At 42.0% G+C, this 22,385-nt stretch overlaps 1 protein-coding gene across 1 annotated transcript in view; it reads right to left on the bottom strand.

Annotated features, from left to right (window-relative positions):
- The window catches only part of LOC133488169 (leucine-rich repeat and fibronectin type-III domain-containing protein 2), a 139,883-nt gene that overhangs the window by 4,458 nt on the left and 113,040 nt on the right, over positions 1-22,385 (bottom strand). Inside the window, 2 exon segments of the mRNA XM_061795736.1 lie at positions 6,012-7,045; positions 7,047-7,409. Coding sequence (XP_061651720.1) covers positions 6,012-7,045; positions 7,047-7,388 — 1,376 coding nt within the window. The 5' untranslated portion in view covers positions 7,389-7,409.

Here is a 22,385-nt window from a genome sequence, read left to right as displayed (position 1 = left end):
TTTGCTTAGGATTGAGTGCTTAAAATTGAGGCCAAAGGTCAGCTGCACACCGAGCAACGCAGCCAAATGTGATTTAACTGAACTGCCGTGCACTACACCTAGTTTTAATGAGTGCCCAACCATTGACAACTAGTTTTGCTGCTATGTGAAATTTTAATGCCAGATTCATGGTGTCCGAACGTCGCAGATTTAATGGTCATTAAAAAATGCCACGTCAAATCACTTGTGCTTTCACAACAGAAAAGGACGTTTCAGGGTACAAAGTGAGATCCAGGTGGCTGCCGCCAAGCTGTGCTAATAAGTTATAAGCCTAAAAATGTAATAAGCCTCAAAATGAATAAGAACACCAGGGGTCACAGTTTTCTCATTGCAGCTAGTTGGTATATGTGCAACGGTCAACTGCCACGTGTGCACGAGTCGCCGAGTGTCTGGAATTGTCCAGTTCAGCCGTGTTTGGCCTCGTCACTTGGCATGTGGTGGGCGAGAAAGTTTAATCTTAGTTCCATTTGACCTAAAAGCTTGTTTTTCACATTCTGAGAGTCCCTGAGATGTTTTTTACAAACTGTTTTGTGGCCTTCATGAGGTTTCCTCTGACCCACTGGGCCATAAAGCCCAGGTCAGCGGAGGTTTGCAATTAACGCTATCTAAAACTTTCTTCTGTCTTCCCCAAGGATCTCTGCAGCTCAACCAGACTGACTGCTTAAACAGCTGACTCAGAAAGAAACAGTATTTTGCAAGTATTTTCTGCCAGATTGCTCTTGGTTGTCCTAAACCTCTGCCATGTGTAAATTATAGAGGCTACTGTCGAACATTTAGTTTTGCTCAGATCTGTGTTTTGCTGAAATCCTGTTTCTTGGCTTTCCAGGCAGTTCTTTTGACCAATTACAAGCGACGATCCCCCCAAGCTGAGAACAATAGCACACTAGCCAACGACTTGAATACCTTCTACTGCAGATTTGAAAAGGACAGTTTCACACCACACACCCACCCGGCCGCACCCGCGACCACAATCACACCTCTGACCTCTGCGTTAACCATCCATGAACAGGATGTGAGACGCAAACAACAAAAGATTAACAAAGCGGCAGGCCCGGACCACGTGTCCCCATCCTGCCTCAAAGTCTGTGCGGACCAGCTCGCTCCAGTCTTCACTCAGATCGTCAATAGATCTCTGGAAATGTGCGAAGTTCCATCCTGTTTCAAACGCTCCACCATCATTCCAGTCCCCAAGAAACCTGCAATCTCGGGTCTGAATTACTACAGGCCTGTCGCTTTGACATCTGTGGTCATGAAGTCCTTTGAATGTCTCGTGCTGGACCACCTCAAGAGTGTCACAGGTCCCCTGCTGGACCCCCTGCAGTTTGCCTACCAAGCGAACAGATCTGCAGATGATGCAGTCAACATGGGACTGCACTTCATCCTAGAACACCTCGACAGTGCAGGGACCTACGCGAGGATCCTGTTCGTAGACTTAAGCTCAGCGTTCAACACCATCATCCCTGAACTCCTTTCATCCAAGCTTCTCCAGCTCAGCGTCTCACCTGCCATCTGCCAGTGGATTTACAGCTTTCTGACGGGCAGGACACAGCAGGTCAGGCTGGGGGCGGCCACCTCATCCACACGCAGCATCAGCACTGGGGCGCCCCAAGGTTGTGTCCTCTCTCCGCTGCTCTACACGAACGACTGCACCTCAGCGAACCCGACTGTCAAACTCCTGAAGTTTGCAGATGACACCACTGTCATCGGCCTCATCAAGGATGGTGACGAGTCTGCATATCGACAGGAAGCGGAGCGGCTGGAGCTGTGGTGCGGCCGACACAACCTGGAGCTGAACACGCTCAAGACTGTAGAGATGATCGTGGACTTCAGGAAGCATCCTTCGCCACAGCTGCCCCTCACGTTGTCCAGCTGACTTGTGTCAACCGTCGAGACCTTCAAGTTCCTGGGAATTACAATCTCTCATGACCTGAAGTGGACGACCAACATCAACTCCGTCCTCAAAAAGGCCCAGCAGAGGATGTACTTCCTGCGGCTTCTGAGAAAGCACGGCCTGCTACCGGAGCTGCTGAGACAGTTCTACACAGCGGTCATCGAATCAGTCCTGTGTTCTTCCATCACAGTCTGGTTTGGTGCTGCTACAAAAAAGGACAAACTCCAACTGCAATGGACAATCAAAACTGCTGAAAGGATTGTCGGTACCCCCCTACCCACCCTTGAGGACTTGTACGCTGCCAGAACTAAGACAAGGGCGTGCAAAATCTTCTCGGTCCCTCCGCACCCCGGTCACCAGCTCTTCCAGCTCCTTCCCTCGGGTAGGCGCTACCGATCAATGCAAACTAGAACTAGTAGACATTCCAACAGCTTCTTCCCTCTTGCAATCAACTTCTTAAACAGCTAACCTAAAATTCCATTACAACATGCTGGCAATTTTTTGACTTGAGTTCGTTGTCACATTTCTTTGGGGCCAATTATACATTCCTCGTGGCCACTCATACTGGCCACTCATGCCAGAGTAGCATCTGCTCCATTTGCACACTGATTGAGGAGTATCTGTAACATTTGCACAACCATTGTCCCAGATTATCGCACTACTCGTCACTTTAAACCGCATACACTCCTTGAAGTCTCAGCGCCCTTTGCACAATGGTCATTGCACCGGACTATTGCAATATTAGTCATTCGAACTGCTCTAAGTGCTAGAGGACTCTGCATCTTTTTGCACAATTGTTTTTTTGTCAATGTCTTTATGTCTCCAAAGTGTTCTGTAAATTGACTGTCTGTTGTACTAGAGCGGCTCCAACTACCGGAGACAAATTCCTTGTGTGTTTTGGACATACTTGGCAAATAAAGATGATTCTGATTCTGATTCTTCAGATTTTGGTTTATACTTTGATAGAATAGGCTATGTCAGCTACAGAGCCTTACAGCCAAATAGACAGGTGGCATCATTCATGTCATAAAAAATTAAAGGACCTAATTCAAAAGCAAAAGTTTTGTGTCAGTATGACGTTTTAGTTCTCAAATTTGCAAAAAACTTCCATTTGTATTTTGCCATTATGGAGTAAGAACTGCAATAATTCTCTATAAATAGGCAATATTGCTGTTTATCCATCTCTATTCTTTGCTTTAATCCTTCTGAACTCACTCCACCACACACATGACATTGCTCCTGCAGTTCATTATTCATCATTAATTGCCTTTTTCCATAATTTGGAAGACACTACTTTTGCTCATGCATGAAATAACTCATGCAATCTTTTCCTTCCCCCACAAGCCTATGATTGATATACAATCCTGTCATTGCAAGAATGCAGACATTGCCCTGGCAAAATGTACGACCAACTAAGGAGCACATTAGGCTTTTGTGTTACCAAAAATGTCCCATGAAAATTCATTAGTAAAACTACAATGCAACTTTTTTGTCATGTCCAATCAGTGTTCAATTTAAAAAAAAAATATTTTTATGCAAACATACTGTGTACATATTAGTCTTTTATAGTTCATGTAAAGCAAGTAGCCCCATGAAAGAATTAAACCACATAACATTTCAACAATTTTAAAGGTAGTTGTCCAGCTAACAGTACCATCATTGTCTTAATGATGGACATCCATCCATCTATTTTCTGTACTGCTTATCCTCACTGGGGCCGCGGGCGTGCTGGACCCTATCCCAGCTATTTTCGGGCAAGATACACCCTGAACTGGTCACTAGCCAATCACAGGCCACATAGAAAACAAACAACCATTCACACTCACATTCACACCTGCAGGCAATTTAGAGTCTTCAGTTAACCTACCACGCATATTTTTGGGATGTGGGATAAACCGGAGTACCTGGAGAAAATCCACGCACGCACGGGGAGAACATGCAAACTCCACAAAGGTGGGGCCGGGATTTGAACCCCGGTCCTCAGAACTGTGAGGCAGATGTGCTAAACAGTCTTCCACCGTACCGCCAATGATGAACATTTCTTTAAATATTTTGAAAGGTTCTGATGATGAGGTGGATTTGTCAAATCAAACATCAGAAGAGCAGGAAACAAATGATTATTGCATGTAAGATTTTGTTGTCCAATTAGGGAATACTAGGCGGCACGGTGGACGACTGGTTAGAGCATAATGTATGTACACACAGCACCCCATATTGACAGCAAAAAAATTATTAAAAAAGAAAAACTGAAATATCACACAGCCATAAGTATTCAGACCCTTTGCTGTCACACTCATAAATTTAACTCGGGTGCAGTCCATTTCTTCTGCTCATCCTTAAGATGATTTCTACACCTTCATTGGAGTCCAGCTGTGTTTGATTATACTGATTGGACTTGATTAGGAAAGCCACACCCCTGTCTATATAAGACCTTACAGCTCACAGTGCATGTCAGAGCAAATGAGAATCATGAGGTCAAAGGAACTTCCTGAATAGCTCAGAGACAGAATTGTGGCAAGGCACAGATTTGGCCAAGGTTACAAAAAATTCTGCTGCACTTAAGCTTCCTAAGAACACAGTAGCTTCCATAATCCTTAAATGGAAGACGTTTGGGACGACGGGAACCTTTCCTTGAAGCTGGCCATCCGGCCAAACTGAGCAACTGGGGGAGAAGAGCCTTAGTGAGAAAGGTAAAGAAGTACCCAAAGATCACTGTGGCTGAGCTCCAGAGATGCAGTCGGGAGATGGGAGAAAGTTCTAGAAAGTCAACCATCACTGCAGCCCTCCACCAGTCGGGGCTTTATGGCAGACTGGCCCGACGGAAGCCTCTCCTTAGTGCAAGACACATAAAAGTCCACATGGAGTTTGGTAAAAAAAGACCTGAAGGACTCCAAGATGGTGAGAAATAAGATTCTCTGGTTTGATGAGACCAAGACCGAAATTGTTGGCCTTAATTCTAAGTGCCGTGTGTGGAGAAAACCAGGCACTGCTCATCAGCTGTCCAATACAGTCCCAACAGTGAAGCATGGTGGTGGCAGCATCTTGCTGTGGGGGTGTTTTTCAGCTGCAGGGACAGGGCGACTTGTTGCAATCGAAGGAAAGATGAATGCGGCCAAGTACAGGGATATCCTGGATGAAAACCTTCTCCAGAGTGGTCAGAACCTCAGACTGGGCCAAAGGTTCACCTTCAAACAAGACAATGACCCTAAACACACAGCTAAAATACCGAAGGAGTGGCTTCAGAACAACTCTGTGACTGTTCTTGAATGGCCAAGCCAGAGCCCTGACTTAAATGCAATTGAGCATCTCTGGAAAGACCTGAAAGTGGCTGCCCACCAACGTTCACCATCCAACCTGACAGAACTCGAGAGGATCTGCAAGGAGGAATGGCAGACGATCCCCAAATCCAGGTGTGAAAAACTTGTTGCATCATTCCCAAAAAGACTCATGGCTGTATTAGCTCAAAAGGGAGCTTCTACTAAATACTGAGGAAAGGGTCTGAATACACACTTAATCTTAGATTAATCTAAGATTAAAAAAATTTCAACAACTATGTTTTTTTCTGTCAATATGGAGTGCTGTGTGTATATTAATGTGGGAAAAAATGAACTTAAATGATTTTAGCAAATTGCTGCAATATAAAAAAGAGTGAAAAATTTAAGGGGGTCTGAATACTTTCCGTACCCACTGTATCTGTTTTCTATTTTCCAGCTCAATTATCTTTGCTTAATTTTCTTGCTTTTCCTGTCTCATTTGTCATATAAAATATATTTCGCAGAGCTCAAGGATCTCCAGAAACAGTTTCCATGCTAATGTTAAAAGGACTATTAAAGTGGATGTCTGTAATCCTTCCTTGTTTGATTTTTAATGAATGGTTTTGGGCGAAAAAAGGCCAAAGTGGAAAATTAATAATTGAGAAGAATAATGAAGAAAAACACTCAAATACCAATGCAGGTTTAAACTGAGACTGAACATTATTTTATGCCAGGGTAAAAACTACTTTTAGCCTATTCCATTTGCTAATTTGACAAAGGTTCCAAAAGATGCTCAGACATCATGTAATTGTATTAATAATTCTTACCTGTAAATGAGAACTTCATCCTCAGAGCAATTGTACTGAAGCTGATACATTTTGACCTTTGGAGTTGAGTTGCCTACAGTCCACTTAATCAGGGCTGAAGCTGCGGACACTTCTGACACAGATACCACATTCTCAGGCAACGTTTTAGGCTCCCCTTTACTGATCTTGGTTGAGCTAGTTATGTCTGAAAGACCAGACTTAGACTGGGTGGTGCGGTTTGTAGCGTTTGTAAGGTGAGGGAGCTGAATGATTGACAACTCTATGGAAGCTGTGGATTCCCCAGCAGCATTTGCAGCTATGCATGTAAAGGTTCCATAATCCTTGGATGTTGTGATTGTAATATCAAGGGTACCATTTTCATACAAAGTTGCTCTAGAGGAATTGCTGATCAGTCGGTCATCAGGAGCAACCCAGTGCACAGTTGGCATTGGATCACCAACTGCCTTGCAGCGCAGACTAGCAGTTTGGCCTTCTAGCACTAGCAATTTGTGTGTATGCTGTGTGATGAGGGGAGGCTCACAAACAAATTCCTCCTCGCGGACAGACCAAAAGTAGCGTCCCTTTACACTTGTTGGAGAAGCACACGTTTCCATCTCATCCTCTCGTTCGAGCCTCCGAAGCCAAAGCACCTCACAGTTACAATGCAATGGGTTTCCACCAAAGCTTAGAGATAATGGAGGTATGTATGGAGTACTCATGCCAGTGCTGGTTTGGGAACGTGCAAAGATAGGATCCGGTGGGAGCTTCTGCAGACGATTGGAAGTAAGGTCCAAACGAGCCAATTTTTCCAGATCGGTAAAAGTCCCCTCAGCAATGAAAGAGATGAGATTATGGTCAAGACTCATCTGATGAACGTTGACCATCTTGCGGATCGCTTCCCAAGGCACACTGTGTAGATTGTTATAAGACAAATCCAAATCTTCCAGTGTCAGCAACAGGTCATCAAAGGCCGCTTTGGAGATGCGACTTAGCTGATTGTTGTTGAGGATCAGGTGCTGCAGGTTGATCAGACCTCGGAGGTCATCTGGGCCCAAGCTCAGTCAATCTGTTGGTGTCAAGGTGAAGGGATCTCAGGGTCTCAAGGTCTATGAAGGAGAAAGGCTGGATAGCGCTGATGGTGTTGCGGGACAAGGTGAGGTCCACTAGACCTGTCATGTTGGCAAAGTCCTGAGTTGTTATCTTGAGGATAAAGTTGCCGCCCAATCGTAGCTCCACAGTGTGCCGATCAATGTCCGGTGGGACAAAGAGGAGACCTTTGGAGGGGCAAAGCGTCCCCAGAGATTCTGAGAGGTTCTGGCACACACAGTATTTCGGACATGCATGGACCATTGTAAGTGTGAATCCCAGAAGCAGGAGACTGATGACCACTTTGTCCATGTTACTTCACACAAAGGGGACCTGCAGAAATGACAATTAAAAAAGTATCAATTTGGATCCTCTATGACAGTAAACATGTAGGATGGATATTTCCGAATCTATTTAGTTCAGTTCGTAACAACAACAAATACAAAAAAACACCTAAACAATACTTCACACAAAAATACAGACAGACAGCTGCACTTGTGGGCTCGTAGGTAGAAACACCAATACACAAACTAACAAGCTTAGCCTATGTAGACAAACAGAGTTGTTTTGATGAGCTAATCACATTATCATCTTTTTTTCTAATTAACAAACTTGATTCAAAGATTTGCATGCACTGACATTTGCAATGCAATGGAGGAGTTGGAAATCACATGAGGATAGTTTGAATGCATCTGAAGTGCAACGATGCATATGCTTAGTAGATATTTAGAAAGCTGTGATGATTTATGGCTTGGAAATAAGTGTTGGGCACATGTAAGCAATGTTAAAGATTCACTGACATGGTGTTTGCTATGATACCTGAGGAAGCTTTAAGTACTAACTTGTCATCTAGCTACGTATCTCTATGTAAATGAAACTACTGTATGGAAGTACAGAGGAAAAACAATGTAAAGCTACATGTCGACATGTCTTAGGCTTCTCCCAACATTGTTTTAATTAAACCCAAGATTTGGATAATTGATTCTTAATACACTTGAAAGCGATTGCAATTGTTTCCTCAACCAGAGTCTTCTTCAATAAATCACAATTAAGCATGTTTATATTACAAAATGTGCTACTGGATTACTAATGATGCATAACGTCAGTTCAAAAAAAAATTATCACACGGGGGGAATACAGTAGTAGAAGAATGTAAAACAGCTGTCATGCATTATCCAAAACATATTATTCATAAAATGAGACCAACTGTTAGGTTATTTAATAGCAATGCAATATTATGAATTCTTATGAAGACATACAAATGTAATAAAAAACATAGGTATTTCTCATGTATAATGTGCATTTTTCCTCCCCAAAAATTGTCAAACATCAATAGTGCGCATTACAGATAGGTATATGAGAAAATGAAAGACTTTCACATTTTATAAATGTATGCCGTCATCTAGAGGTTATGAAAAAACTGTACACTTTCGTTCCAGTATGCCACCGCCCCCTAGAGGTTATGAAAAAGTTGTACACTTTTATTCTAGTATGCCACCTAGAGGTTATGAAAAAGGTGTAGCCTACACTTTCATTCCAATATGACAGGGGGTACATATGACTGCATATATGTGCAATTGTGCTCATAAGTTTACATACCCAGGCAGAATTTGTGACATTTTGTTTTTTTTTAAATACGACTGATGACTGAACAACAACCATCATTAATTTCTTTATTGTTATGTTTTGTTTAATGATAATGCTTTTTTGAAATGCTTGACAGTTTAATTTGAATCTCATTAAAATACAATTAAATGTGCTTCGCCTGGTCCTTAATGTTTTCTTTAAAGAATTGTACACATCTTACAAGTTCTGCCTGGGCAAGCAAACGTGAGCATATGAGCACATATGTGTGTTTTCTCTGTGCTTAAGGTCTGCGTACGTGGCATTACATGGCATATCGTAGTTTACAGATGCATTTACAGATGTATGAAATACGCTTTTGCATTTTGCATAAAACTTTAGTTATGGCATGCAATATACTGAACACTTACTAATATTAACAATATTTATGGTCATGATTACTTCAAATGGAGCTAAGTGAATATACAGTCATTTAATAGGAACAATCACTGAGAAAAAAAAACTGTCCGGGGATATGTATTATTTGCAAATGAAAATTGTACAAACCCACAGTGACTGTTTGTACATTAGGAGCCTGATTTACCAAGATCCCAAATAGCAGGTACTAAATTGCGTGTTCACTCGAACAGATTGCATGTCCTGTTGGTGGGCGTGTTGTGTGTGCTCTAAATTACGTGTTCACTCACTCTAACAGATTGTGTCCTCTGGTGGCAACATGTAAATGTGGTGGAGCCTGCAGTATTTAAAAGGTTTCGTGCTTTAAGTAGCTCTGATGGTAAAATTGGGCAGAAGTCTTGAGTAAATCAGGCCCTAAATTTCATGGCTGTTTGTTTCCATCCAGAGAAATAAAGAGAGCTAATTACATGGCAAAGTTACACTGCCACTTAGATAAGTGCAAACTGCCAGTGGACTGACAGAACATCGTGCAGACTAAGTCTCATAAAATGCAGCTGCTTTTGTGCATCTAAAAACACCACTCACTGTGACACTGGTATCAAAGAGTGCTGAAATAGTAAACATCAGACATGTCTATGTAGATATTGTGCACACCCATGATTTTGAGCTAATTATTGTTTTACCACAAATTTGATAACACTGTCTGTGAATGCAAAAGTTATACTGAAATTCTTGACAATGAGCTTTATCAAACACGAGATGTCACGCTGTCATTATACATTTTTGTATTGAGTGCTTGATTTAAACTATACTGTTAAATGGACAATTATATAAGGCGTCCAATCAACAAAACATTTTTGCCACACTTGGCCTTAGACAAAATTCTCCTTTTCCTAAAAACCTTCATGATGTGAAATATTGAACATAAATACTAATGTACTGGGGACATGTAGTATGACACTCAACTTTAACATCATGCTTTTTTTGCTTGCTCCTTGTGATATTGTTGGTGCATTGCACAATGGTGACCTCCAATCATCGTGTGAATGGGTCAGGGTAGAAAGCTTTTTGCGCGACGTTACAGTTTGAGATTTTTCATTTTCCACTACAGAACTGAGAAACTAGATGAGTCTGATACGTTTTCATTATCCATTTCCTGAAATGTATAGAATGTAACGTATTCATTGAACTTATAGAATGAATGTTATCAACCTCGGATGGAAATTAATTGGTCAAAATTGGCCAGTTTGTCATATAATGTGACATCTTTATAGGGTAGTGTTTATAGAATAACTCTATACAGTAAAATACATCATTGATGACCGATGTTCACTTTCTTTTGACTGACTGAATCATATTGTATTGTACTCATGCATGTACTGTTAGAACTTTGCAACTCACCCACCAATGAAAACATGTTGTATAACACCATGTTCCAAGTATCTCCATTTGTTCACTGAAATTTCTATCGACCAAGTGCCGTCCGTCTTGGAAAAAAGTTTAAAGCATATTATTGACAATAAATTTATATTTCCGCTGAACCGGGTCTGATTTTTGAATGTCAGTCAAAATCAGGTGGCTAAATTGGATAATTTACTATAAATTAGGCTAATTTCTATTCACAGTAAAATATAAATGCAATGATTTGATGATATTCTGAGAAAATGAGAGGAAGATGAAAAGACCTTGTGGTTTTTAAATACCCGCTTTCATAAGTAACCATTAAAACTGGTATACACATGCCCTTGTTTGGACATGGAGCTTCTTGTCTGCTTAAACCTTTTAAAACAAACATACACACACATACAGTGATAGCTGTATAAAGCCAGATTTATAATTCTGATGATAAATCAGTCAAAAGTTGTTTTGTTTTTCTAAGAATATTTATTCAAACTTTTATGAAATATACAATATTAAATTTCTCCTGAAAAATAAAATGGAAACATGACATGTTTGTCATTGGACATAAATAAAATAACAGTTTACATATGTTTATTTCACTCAGCCAAAGAAAAAAAAAAAACTACATGCCGTTAATCTGCAAAGGTCTTGCTGGGAATTTCTGTTTGTCAAAAGCACAGTGTGCTCACAGTATTGCGAATGAAATCAGGCCTGGAAAGCTACATTAACCTCTTTGAAACAACAATCCAAGTGCTCTATATATAGTGTTCACCATGTGGGAGATGTGTTCTTTGAGAGCTTCCTCATCCCTCGGTGGCAACACTCACATGATAAATGAATCCAAAGCTTCAAATGGAAAATAATATCCTTTTAGTCTCTCGTGGCAATTGTTTTTGCTTATGTTTTTATTTTGGCAAAGTCAGGAATCTTTCAGGTGGCACGTTGGGCGACTGGTTAGAGTGTCTGCCTCACAGTTCTGAGGACCGGGGTTCTGCCCCGCCTGTGTGGAGTTTGCATGTTCTCCCCGTGACAGGGACCTTGCCGATCCGATCCCCGGCTACAGAACCTGGCTCGAGCGACGTGGAATGTCACCTCTCTGCCCAAGCTGGTTTGTGAGGTCGAGAAGTTCCGACTAGATATAGTCCGGTGGACGAGAGTTTAGCCTCCCTACGCCTTTGGATGCGGGGACGGATCCTGACTGTTGTTTGTGCCTATGCACCAAACAGCAGTTCAGAGTTCCCACCCTTTTTGGAGTCCTTGGAGGGGGTGCTGGAGGCACGGGCCTCCCGATCAGAACCTGAGCGGTGTTCTGATATTGGACTTCTGTGCTCATCATGGATTGTCCATAACGAACACCCTGTTCAAGCATAAGTGTGTCCACACGTGCACTTGGCACCGGGACACCCTAGGTCGCAGTTCGATGATCGACTTTGTGGCCGTGTCATCGGACTTGCAGCCGCTTGTCTTGGACACTAGGGTGAAGAGAGGGGCAGAGTTGTCAACTGATCACCACCTGGTGGTGACTTAGCACCGATGGTGGGCAAAGATGCCGGTCTGACGTGGCAGGCCCAAACGTAATGCGAGGGTCTGCTGGCAATATCTGTCAGAAGGAGTTTCAACTCCCACCACCGACAGAACTTTGCTCATGTTCCGGGGTAGGTAGGGGACATTGAGTCCGAGTGGACCATGTTCCGCGCCTCCATTGCGGTCGACCGGAGCTGTGGCCGTAAGGTGGTTGGGCCGTAAGGTGGTTGGTGCCTGTCGTGGCATTGCACCATCAACACTATGTATAGTGGGGATGGGGCGCTGCTGACCTCGACTCGGGACCTTGTTAAGCGGTGGTGTGAATACTTCGAAGACCTCCTCAATTCCACTGACACGCCTTCCCATGAGGGAGCAGTCTGGGTTCTCTGAGGCGGGCTCTCCTATCTCTGGGGTTGAGGTCACCGAGGTGGTGAAAAAGAGGTGGATGAGATTCGCCCGGAGTTCCTAAAGGCTCTGGTTGTTGTAGGGCTGTTCTGGTTGAGACACCTGTGCAACATCGGGTGACAGTGCCTCTGGATTGGCAAATTGGGGTGGTGGCCCCTCTTTTTAAGAAGGGGGTGCGTTCCAACTACAGAGGGATCATACTCCTCAGCCTCCCTGGTAAGGTTTATTCAGGGGTGCTGGAGAGGAGGGTCCGTTGGGAAGTCGAATCTCAGATTCAGGAGGAGCAGTGTGGTTTTCGTCCTGGCCGTGGAACACTGGACCAGCTCTACACTCTCGGCAGGGTCTTCGAAGGTGCATGGGATTTCTCCCAACCAGTCTACATGTGTATTGTGGACTTGGAGATGGTGTTCAACCGTGTCCCTCGGGGAGTCCTGTGGGGGGTGCTTCGGGTGTATGAGGTACCGAACCCCCTGATACGGGCTGTTCGGTCCCTGTACGACCAGTGTCAGAGTTTGGTCCACATTGCCGGCAGTAAGTCAGACTCGTTCACGGTGAGGGTTGAACTCCGCCAAGGCTGCCTTTTGTCACCGATTCTGTTCATAACTTTTATGGACAGAATTTCAAGGCGCAGCCAAGGCATAGAGGGGGTCCAGTTTGGTGGCCTCAGTATTGCATCTCTGCTTTTTGCAGATGATATGGTTCTGTTGGCTTCATCAAGCCGTGATCTCCAATTCTCACTGGAGCGGTTTGCAGCGGAGTGTGAAGCGGCTGGGATGAAAATCAGCACCTCCAAATCTGAGACCACGGTCCTCAGTTGGAAAAGGGTGCGTGCCCTCTCCACGTCGGGGATGAGATCCTGCCCTAAGTGAAAGAGTTCAAGTATCTTGGGGTCTTGTTCACGAGTGAGGGAAGAATGGAACGGGAGATCGACAGGCGGATCGATGCAGCGTCTGCAGTGATGCGGACTTTGTATCGGTCCGTTGTGGTAAAGAAGGAGCTAAGCCGAAAGACGAAGCTCTCTATTTACCAGTCGATCTATGTTCCTACCCTCACCTATGGTTACGAGCTGTGGGTCATGACTGAAAGAACAAGATCCCGGATACAAGCGACCGAAATGAGTTTCCTCTGCAGGGTGTCCGGGCTCTCCCTTAGAGATAGGGAGAGAAGCTCTGTCATCCGGGAGGAGCTCAGAGTCGAGCCGCTGCTCCTCCACATTGAGAGGAGCTAGACGAGGTGGCTCGGGCATTTGATAAGGATGCCTCCTGTACGCCTCCCTGGTGAGGTGTTCCAGGCACGTCCCACCGAGAGGAGACCCCGAGGACGACCCTGGACACGCTGGAGAGACTATGTCTCCCAGCTGGCCTCGGGATCCTCGGAAGAGCTGGATGAAGTGGCTGGGGAGAGGGAAGTCTGGGCATCCCTGCTAAAGCTACTGCTCCCGCGACCCGACCTTGGATAAGCAGTAGAAAATGGATGGATGGACATGACAGACTTCATCCTTGCATGCGCTCACTACTTTTTTTTTTTTTTTTTTTTAAACTGTCAGACAATTATAAAATTAAATGAATGACTACTGTAATGTAAAGCGTTATGCAAGACACATAAAACACTGTCCCTTTTGATTACCTATCAAATTAGAAGCTTATTGCAGTTAACTAGTTGGCTAGCTAGCGCAAGAACCTAGCATAGCAGCATACAGTACATCCTCACTCTGTTCATCACCAAAAATACAAACAGATGTATCAATGTAGGCTTTGTAATTAAAAAAAAAAAAAAATACTTTCACGAATTGTTACTTTCATCCTCGACCAACCTCAATTGAAAATGTTTCTACCTATGATTATTTAGGCATTATTGAAGATATTGCTTCATCTTTTAGATTAGATTTGTAGCAAGGTGCGAGAGCACATTCACCTCCCCTTGAAGAGTGAGGTCATTTGCAGTTAAGACATCTATCATGGCTGGGCCTCTCTGTTCATCTTAGAATTAGACAGGCACGACTGCTCAGAAGATTGTAGCAGATTAAAACAATTTCTCTTACTGTTTCTGTCCTCAGTGCACCAAAGTAGTAAACATGGTTCATACTTTCACTTGTTTCTACATTGTAATTAATTTTTGGATGGGTTAATATACTGTCTCAATCTATATTTACTGTACAGGCTCCCACTATAATAACATTTTATTTGTATTACTTATACACCGTAAAAGTGTAAATCAGTGGTTCTCAACCGTTGTCACCTTGCAACCTGCATTTTCCTGTTTTGCTTTTTTAAAGTTAAGAGCAGTAAAGAAAATGTATTGTTAAAGAAGAGCCTTATAAACACATGTATCATAGGTTTAAACATAACTATACATACATTGTAGTGCCTGCATGTTCAAAGTGCCTTTTAGAGCTCCTTATTAAGAAACTGAGAATGACCATGACAACTTTATGTATAGAAATGAATGTAGTAAAATTAAATATCACAATTGACCAACTGTACTTACATTACGTATATCTTGATGCTGATCGCTCCCTTCTCGTCCTTTTCCCAACATGTTCCATAAATATAAAAATGTTGTCTGTGAACTCTGTATAGTACAGAGGCTTACTGAATACAAAGACCTAATAAAAATGATAAGTGTATATACCAGCCAAGATAATTATCGTTTTTTTTTATTTTATTTTTTTTGTTTTTTACACTTCGCGTTTCCGTGTCAGTAATGTGTGCCGTTATAGACTTGCTTATGTACTCTAAAATACTATGTTGTGTTATGGGAAAACCTTAACTTACTTAATTAAAAAGTATTTCCTTTACCAAGTACTGTATTGCTCAAGGGGCTCAAAACATGCAACACGTTCAGTGTAAAGGTGATGTTAACTTCCTGTCGTCATATAAACACTGTGATAACATGGGCAACGTGTTAAAATTAGATAATATTTAAACAGTGGAACCTCGATAAAACGTACCACGACATAACGGATATCGATACAACGGACCATCGGGATGAAACAATTTATCAAAAAATAGTTTCCATTTGTAAATTAAACTGCCATTGCCATAATCTGTTAGCTCCAGAATTGGCCGCTATTGTTGACTGGTGCTGTGGCACAATGCAGGCAGAGAATGGGACTGATGTATTTCCAGGTCACAGACATTAAAAAAATGTCATAAATAGATCCAATTCCAAAAGACGTGCCTCCCATGGCTCAGTGGTGGCCATGTTGAATGTGGGGCATGGACGTGGTGGCCATGTCATGATGGATATATTTATTGTCTATTGTACATAGACTCGCAGCGCAGAGAGAGAGAGAGAGAGAGTAGCATGGCGGCAGTTTTAACTCTGAAGAATTCAAATATCAGTCTCTGGAGTCTAGAACATGCTATTTTTGGTATAGTTACAGTTTTTTTTTGTGAAGTCGTTCACCTTTAACAACAGATTTGGAGCTAGGAAGCACAGTGCTTCAATGTAACGGACAATCTGCTATATTGGCTATATATATCTGCCCCTATTAGTCCGTTCTATTGAGGTTCCACTGTAATAAGAAAAATGGTTAAAAACTTCCATTTTGTGAGCAATAAGCTTGGTGGCAAGAACAATGTTTTTAGTGATTTTTTTGTGTTTAGTGTCGTAAGTAATCTAGCTACCTATGCTTCCCTGTCATTATTTATTAACTCCATCAGAGTTTGACCGTTTTGTCATTTAGTTATTTGTATATTTAGTATAAGTGTAGGGTTTTGTGGGTGTTTCGAAGCGACTTTGGTAGGGCAATGGATCCATATAAGAGGAATGATGTAGCCAGCCAGTCTGGCATTCCTCCTCTTCCACTATTAGCAAAGACTCGATCAATGGGTGGTTCATGATGCCTCACCCTCCCATGGGGAGCCAAACACAGAGATGATTACAGTTATTAGTGAGCATGGTCCTTTCCCCTGAGTCACATATGGAATTAATTGTGCAATGAAAAATACTCTTATTTTTTATTCCCTATACCCTAAACTCACAACGCCAAGTCAAACATTAAATTAAGACAGTAAAAAGAGTAACTTGGGTGATATTTTCATCAATAAGGGATTACATTCTATTTCTTAAGAGGGCCCAGGAGTCAGATTAAACCTTCTATATATCTTTGCAGAGTTTGTCCACTGAAGAAAGCTTTTAATTCCAGTGTTCCAAAAAAGAGAGTTGTAGGAAGGCCTCTGGCTGAGATTTGCTGTACTGTACTGTCACTGTGATAAAAGTGATAAAAGTAAAGTACGAAGCCAGGCTTTACTGGAGAGAGACCTACAGTATTATCATAGAAAAGCTTAGCCCTATAACAGAGTCATCTTTAAGACAAAATGTCATAAACATCCATCCATCCATTTTCTGAGCCACTTCTCCTCACTAGTGTCGCGGGTGTGCTGGAGCCTATCCCAGCTGTCATCGGGCAGGAGGCGGGGTACACCCTGAACTGGTTGCCACCCAATCGCAGGGCACATAGAAACAAACAACCATCCGCACTCACATTCACACCTACGGGCAATTTAGAGTCTCCAATTAATGCATGTTTTTGGGATCTGGGAGGAAACCGGAGTGCCCGGAGAAAACCCACACAGGCACGGGGAGAACATGCAAACTCCACACAGGCGGGGCCGGGGATTGAACCCGGGTCCTCAGAACTGTGAGGCTGACGCTCTAACCAGTCGTCCACCGTGCTGCTGTCATAAACATGTCTATCCTAAAGTTGTACAGGTTTTCTTAAAGGTATTTAAATGTAAACAGTAAGGGGTAGCAATTTTGAATGTCACAAAGCAACATTTTTAAAACAAACGACTGTCAAATGTTGAGCTGAATCTGTTGCATTTGTTTTTGTATTATTTTATACAAAGGACTACACAAATCTGTTCATATGCGATAACATTTTTCGAGCTTCAGTCTGACTTGCATGACGACTCCACTCTCTCTTGTCCGCTGCGCTTTCCTCATCCACACTTCAGCATCAGTTTATGTGCCATCACTTCATAATACAGTGATACCTTAACTTATGAGTTAAATTTTTCTGTGAACTAAGCTCATAACCGAATCTACTGGTAGCCTGTTACAAGGGCTGCGCTAACTTTCTCCTTCACTTGTACTTTTCAACGTTTATTTATGATATATTGTATATTTTTGGGCGGAAATTATTGGCACTCTTGGACGTTTTTTTCCACCCTTTGTTTACAAGGGTACAATAGCAAGGAGCTTCGGCAAGGAATGCATCTTGCAGGAGAAATGAAGAGGGATGAGCGCGACCACTAAAATGACGTAAAGAGAAGTGAGAGAGAGAGGACTAAATGGACAGGAGATCTGAATCATTCTTTCTATCTTATACGCCTTCTAAAGCCGACGCTTCTTATCGGCTCTCTCGGGTCATATGTCATAGTCTTAAACATTTCAAATATGACTGTGAAACGCCACTTTGTGGTGCAATCTGTTAGTTTTGCTTGAGATTTTGAAAAGGTAAGACTCATAGTTACATTTTTGAACACATACAAGAATATCGACTTTTGAATAGTTTCATCTTGAAATTTTGGCCGTTTTACGGAACAGTCGCTTATTTTATGAATACGATATTGTCTAAATTGTGGACATTTGTCATTAGGTCAACATGGTATCATGTTTTCCATATTCTGTACACATAAAACGCAACAAACACATTTTTAATAATGTATTTACATTTCATCATGTTTTGTTATCATTTTATTATTTGTGTCCGGAACAAATATGTGGTTATTTCGAAAGTAATGATCTATGGTTTTAATCCACTGTTGTTGTTCATGGTTATGCTTATTTCAGCAAGACAATGCCCAACCACATTATGCACGTGTTACAACAGCGTGGCTTCGTAGTAAAAGAGTGCGGGTACTAGACTGGCCTGCCTGCAGTCCAGACCTGTCTCCCATTGAAAATGTGTGGCGCATTATGAAGTGTGAAATACGACAACGGAGACCCCGCACTGTTGAACAGCTGAAGCTGTACATCAGGGGTGTCAAACTCAAATTCACGGTGGGCCAATATTAAAAACTGGGACAACTCAATATTTAATGAAAAATCACTGTGATGTGCATGTTTCCCTTCTCTACAGAAATGTAGCGTTAAAGTTTATCTTATGACAACAACACTGAAACACTTAAACACTGAATCTGGAATAAACAAACTTTAATATTATAAACACGAGAAATCAAATCAGTGGTATTTGTTGTTTTGTATTTAAATAAATAACATGAATTCTTCTCTCTCTATCTATCTCCAACAACCTTTATTTTTGATGTAAATCTATTTTCAAAGGCCAACAACAAAACAACCCAAAAAAATAAGAATGTCCTTCAATAAAAATCCAAACTTCAAACTATTAACAGTCCCTGCCTAGGAGTTGATAAAGGGCATTAAAAAAACAACAACAATTCAATTATGTTATAGTCTTTGTTACAGCCACGTTGCCCCGCACATGACAAACTTTACTTTAGTGAACAGACAATCTACCTCCCACCTGTCTTGGAAGTTAACAATTTTCCATCTTTTGTTTGGCCATTTTTGGAAAGGGGAAGTGTAAATTTGCTTGAGGAGACCGGTAGCATAGTTGCTAATGACTGCAACAGAAAGGGAACAGAAAGGGAACACTAGCATAGCAAAACAACAACAACTTTGTCATCAAGACAAATGAAGCCACACTGACAAAACTGATTAATGTACAGCATGTTTGCCCAATTGAGAGGGGTAACAAACCAATTATTTGTAATTGACAACCTCCTGCCAATAAAAAGACATGGTCTTCCATTAAAAGGAATTAACTTCCATTCAACGAAATTAACTCAAACCCCTAGCAAACTACACACACGAGCAAAGCATTCTGGGATTTGTAATATTAGTGGCGCATGTGCTATATACTGGCAGGCCAGCTCTAATACACATTTGATATGGTCTTGCGGGCCAAATATAATTACATCGTGGGCCAAATTTGACCCCCGGACCTGAGTTTGACATGTATGCTGTACATCAAGCAAGAATGGGAAAGAATTCCACCTACAAAGCTTCAACAATTAGTGTCTTCAGTTCCCAAACGTTTGAATGTTGTTAAAAGAAAAGGTGATATAACACAGTGGTAAACATGACCCTGTCCCAGCTTTTTTGGAACGTGTTGCAGCCATCAAATTCTAAGTTAATGATTATTTGATTACTATCAGTTTGAACATTAAATATCTTGTCTTTGTAGTGTATTCAATTAAATATAGGTTGAACATGATTTGCAAATCATTGTATTCTGTTTTTATTTATGTTTAACACAACGTCCTAACTTCATTGGAATTAGTTGTAAATTGAGCGCTCACGTTTGTGCTGGTGCATGATAAAATCCTCAGCAGGCGACACATTGGCTCTCTGCGGGCAACCAGGCACTCAAAGGCAACACTTTGGCTACCCCTGGATTCGTAAATGCTGCACTGTTCATTCGTTTACAGAAAATTTGCCATATTTTTAGAAAAAGAGTGTAAAATTCTAACCTAGCAAGTTAGCGCTTAGCTGTGAGAAATGTTTTAACTGGAAGGCACCCACAGCTTTGCATTAACTTTTTGATATCCATTTCTTTTTTCTTAACTAAATATAAAAAAGTCTTACTGAATGACCCAAAAAAATATATATCAAATAAAATAATTAAATAAAGAAATAATTTCAGAAGAAATATAGCACCAGCTCACTCACCCTCTTATCAGAGACTGCCAGCCTACAACACCATCCCACACATAGCCTGAAGGGGCAACGCAACACGCAGTCATGCATTAGGGGGGGGAGAGAGACTGGGATATAGTAGAGAGAAAGGGAGGAGGAAAAGAAGGGGAAAAGGAGAGGTACAGACTGGGAACATCCAGGAGGGAAAATGGATCACACTGCAGAGGAAGGTCGATTGGAGCAGAGGGAGGCCGAGTGAAAGTGGATCGCTAGCGTCAAGACTTTTTTCTGCCACTATGCCTGAGAGGCTAAGAATGAATGAAACTTCAGATACAGTAGCTTCTGACAGAATGTGATTTGTTACTGTGAAAAAGCAGAAAAAATGGGTTTGTGATGGTTTCCCACGCCATATTTGTGGCAACGGTGGGAAGGATGCAAATCACTAGTGAGTAACAAGCTTCAGCTATCACTGTAGTTGCAGTGCCAAAATATAGCACAAGCCTTGCGGTAAAGCACACGCTTTATGCAAAAGCGAACAGGCTGTCTTTCACTGTGCGTGGAAGCTTTCCTAATTTTATCTGCAGAAGGCAAACTGTCTGACCACGACACCTGTGATTCGATTTGACAGCGTATTGAAAGTGGAAAGGCAGAAAGAGCCCAAACTAGATGGAGAACCTGATGTGAGTACAGTGTTCCCCCACTATGTCACATTTTTCAAGCGATTAATTTTTACAGGTTTTTACTGTACACTTGCTTACTGTAAAGCCCTCGCAGGTGGGAAAAGAGTCACAGTATGGGAGTGAAATTATTTCATCTACGAAAGTTATTTTGTTATTTTGGGACACCGTGGACTGTGAGAAAAATGTGGTACTACTAAATGTTACATGCTGGCAAGAACAGAAATAACATACTCATATCTATGAGCGGCCATTAGGGACATAATTCAGGATGACCTCTCAAACTTACAATTGAAACACTGTCATTGACATGACTGAAATGCTCTTGTAGACAATACTGAAAATGTTTAACTCAAAAACACTTGTGAAACACTCTTATAAACACAAGTGAAACGCTCTCATACGCAATACTGAAACACTCTCATACAGACGACTACATTTACTCATACACAGTACTGAAACGCTCTTACACTGACCCCGCAGACCTCAGTATCGAGCTGTCTGCCCGTGCCCGATCAAATTCACCAAAATCGCGTTCGACCAGCTGTGCCGGCAGATAGACGACGTCTGAGCAGGTGTAAGTTTAGACCAATTTTTGCCACCAAATTGTCTTCCACCAAGCGCATGTCCAATGACACACCCTCGCTCCTTGGAATGCCCAGCTCAAATTGGCAAACATGCACAAGCGCTTTCACGAAAATCAAAATCCACTGGCATTTGCGCCAACCACAGATGCGCCTCTATGAAAAGAGAGCCTTCAGTCTAATCATGCAGGGAAATAATCCTGTAGGTGGTCTGGTGGACGATTGGTTGACAAATCAGCCTCACAGTTCTGAGGTTTGAATCCATGCTCCACCCTTCCTGTGCTAAGTTTGCATGTTCTCCCCATGCTTGTATGAGTTTTCTCCGGGTTATTTGGCTTCCTCCCACATGGCAAAAACATTCATGTTATGTGTGAATGTGAGTGTCTACTTGTGCCCTGTGATTGCCTGACAACCAGTCCAAGATGTACCAACTGTACTCTCACCCAAAGTCAGCTGGGATAGGCTCCAGTTCACCCACGGCCGTAGTGTGGATAAGAAGTTTAGAAAATGAATAGATGAATAATCCCGTAGGAGAAACAAAGTTTCGGATAAGGATGCTTTCTTTTAGTCATGCTGCCGACTCAACGCGGCTCTCCACTGGTTGAAAACAATTCATTTATTGTTACGTTACACATCAACTTGCTTTAACATCTTCTGTCTCCGGTTGTTAATGTCACCCACATTTAATTCATTTGGCATGCGATGCACTTGGAGACATGTGACACCCTTTTCTCTTCACTGAGGAGAATCTGTTCTGAGCTGAGAATAAACCAATTGTGACACCAATCTTTTTTGATTGTCATTTCAGGATATCCGGGCAGTGAACAGTAGTTGCAATATTGGGCCTTAAATAGTTTGAAAGTCAACATCAAGACTTAACATTATAACTTTGAGTTTTGTGCCATAAATTGTGAAATTGTGGTGGAACAGTGGTAATAGCTTGCCATATGAAATTCACCAATTGTCGTAACAGTGTGAAGGGTATGTGACGTGGAAGACTTCAGTACGGTGGTGTATCTTTGCCTGGCTGCTCTGCAGACTCAAGGTACAATAGCAGATTTGTATTTATT

Source organism: Phyllopteryx taeniolatus, chromosome 13, assembly GCF_024500385.1.
Source record: "Phyllopteryx taeniolatus isolate TA_2022b chromosome 13, UOR_Ptae_1.2, whole genome shotgun sequence".
In the NCBI taxonomy this organism is placed as follows: Eukaryota; Metazoa; Chordata; class Actinopteri; order Syngnathiformes; family Syngnathidae; genus Phyllopteryx; species Phyllopteryx taeniolatus.
The sequence above is the reverse complement of the archived record's forward strand: the minus strand, read 5'-3'. Positions and strand labels throughout refer to the sequence as shown.